The sequence below is a fragment of the Clupea harengus genome, chromosome 24, assembly GCF_900700415.2.
Source record: "Clupea harengus chromosome 24, Ch_v2.0.2, whole genome shotgun sequence".
Classification (NCBI taxonomy): Eukaryota; Metazoa; Chordata; class Actinopteri; order Clupeiformes; family Clupeidae; genus Clupea; species Clupea harengus.
Genome location: NC_045175.1, coordinates 19,096,018 through 19,098,517, shown reverse-complemented (window position 1 = coordinate 19,098,517; position 2,500 = coordinate 19,096,018). Strand labels below are relative to the sequence as shown.

General features: G+C 46.4%; 1 protein-coding gene across 1 annotated transcript in view; it reads right to left on the bottom strand.

Moving 5' to 3' along the window:
• Positions 1 to 2,500, bottom strand: part of LOC105903159 (bromodomain-containing protein 4-like) — a 33,484-nt gene that overhangs the window by 17,378 nt on the left and 13,606 nt on the right. Inside the window, exons 6-7 of the mRNA XM_042703533.1 lie at positions 530 to 701; positions 1 to 170 (exon numbers count right to left, since the gene is read on the bottom strand). The exon at positions 1 to 170 is cut by the window's left edge and continues 6 nt beyond it. Of these exons, the coding sequence (XP_042559467.1) occupies positions 1 to 170; positions 530 to 701 (342 nt within the window). The remainder of the gene's footprint in view (positions 171 to 529; positions 702 to 2,500) is intronic.

Here is a 2,500-nt window from a genome sequence, read left to right as displayed (position 1 = left end):
GGTGCCGAGGTCCATGGGGTGTTTGATGATGTCGTAGTAGTCATGCAGGCCAAGGGCTTGGGTGTCTACTGGCACGTAGAAGGGCCAGCCGTAGGCGATGTGCTTCTTGGCCTGCATCTCCCGCAGAACCCCACGGCAGTACCGCAGCTGCTCGCTCCGACGAGGACTCACTGCGGACAAAATTCCACACAGGAATGAGACGGAAAGAACATTCAAGAGACTAGAGCCTGATCGATATAAGACTTTTAAAGAGTCATACCGATTTCGATATTTGAGGATTAAAAACAAATCCGATAAGACTCCGCTGTACTGTGCATTACTGAGATTCGTAGCCTAGGAAACAAGTGCGCTGCCAAAACTGCTGTGCGGCCTCTGGTGGACAAACTTTGCAATGAAAACATTGATCCTTTTTTTATTTATTTATCGGCCCTTATAAACGCAGATATCGTTCGGCAATTAGCTTATAATATCGACCAATAACATCGGCACGTCGATTCATGGTATTAATTCTGCAGTAACTAAAACTTACACTTGGTCGGCCTGACGATGAACTGGGAGTCGGGCGCATCCTGGCGCGTCTGCTTGGGCCGGCTGCTCTCGCGGCGAGGGCGGGGCTCAGTGGCGGCGGGAGACGATTCGCTCAGCTGGTCGTTGGCGGTCGGCGTGGTGGTGTCGGCCTTCCGCTTCTGACTCTTCCTCTGCTGCAGGGGGGTGAAGAGAGAGGGACAGAGAGAAAGGAAGGAGGGACAGAGGGAGAGAGAGGAAGAGAGGGGCAGAGGGAGAGAGAAAAAGTAAGAGGGAGAGGAAGAGAGAGAGAGAAGAAGAGAGGTACAGAGAGAGGAAGAGAGGGGCAGAGGGAGGGAGGGAGGGAGGGAGAGAGAGAGAGAGAGGAAGAGGGACAGAGGGAGGGAGAGACAGAGAGAGGAAGAGAGAGACAGAGGGAGGGGGAGAGAGAAAAAGAGAGAGGGACAGAGGACGAGAAAGGAAAATAGGGAAATAAACATACAAAGAGAGAAAGAAGGAGTGTGTGAGATGTGTGTGCCTTTCATCTTTGACAGAAACTAAAGTCAACAATCCATAGCCTTCATGATATGCATGCGACATTTACAGCAACAGCCACTAATGTTGCACGGTGTATCGATACTAGAAAGGTACCGCGGTACCCTCTCGTTTAAAACGATACGATTTTTGCAGATTTTTAGTTTCGATACTTCAATAAAATAGCGCGCAATCGGACCGCACTTGCTGCTCCGCTCCCTGTAGGCTGCATGCATGCATTGACTGCGTGGGCGGGGCTGCAAGCTCAGGCAGCCGTCACTCACAGACAGCGAGTGACAGCAGGGGAGACATGGCCGACCGTCCTCGGCTTGTTGATAAAAAAAAAGATGCCAGAAGTGAAATCTGGAATTATTTCGGATATATCGCAGATAGTGAAGGAAAGCCCACCGACACACAGAGACCCGTCTGCAAAAAAAGTTTCAAAACGACTCAGACAAAGCGAGGCAACACGTCTAATATGGCAAAGCACCTCTCAGACAGACACCCCGAACTTTTCAAAGAGTTCAAAGAACGACAGGTTAGCAAATGTGATTGCAAACATGAACACCCCCAAGCTCACCCATATACACCCTAACACGAGTAGCCTTAGCCTAGTTTAGCGAAAAGCGATTTTCCCCATCATAGAATTTTGACGATGCGTAGGACCATGATCATAATGCAGTGTGGTTAACGTAATGAAACCGCATTTTTCACACTAGTAATGTTAACTGCCATAATCTGAAAATGATGTATTTAATCTTCCATCAGTACGGGTCATGTTTATCGTTGCAGAAGGCCCTTTTTTAAGGATAGGTTAGCCGAAGGGATATCGGATGGCTCTATTGCATGTAGCCTCGTTTAAGATGTTGATCTAGCTTTCAATTTGGCTACAAGAACGTAGCCCAATTCATTGTCAAAATTCAGAGAGAGAGAGAGAGAGAGAGAGAGAGAAAACGCTATACATGCAAAATAACCTACAATGTCACTAATGTGGCCTATGATCATGAGGTCAGAATGCACACAAAAGTGCACCAATTGAAACACAATTGATGCAATAAGCTACATGCTGGTGGAGCCTGAGGGTGGATCTTGAGCTAATTATTTTTTTTTTTAGTTAAGGAAAAATTATTATTCCATGAATGCCATTTGTTAAGTGTTCAAAAAGCTGGGCAGGAACAAGCTAGTAAAAAAGGGAACCATACAGATATTTTATTTATTACTATTATAGATAAATATGCCATTATCGTATCGTATTTGTGGTATCGTATCGTATTTGTGGCATCGTATCGTAAGTATCGGGTATCATGATATTTATGGCAGGTATTGTATCGAAGTCATAATTTTGGTATCGAGACAACCCTAGCGGTGCAAACCCATGACACCGTTACGAGCGACGCGATATTCTAAATCCCATGCATTTCAACGGGCGGCAATCCATTGTGACGTAGACCACCGTTTTGGG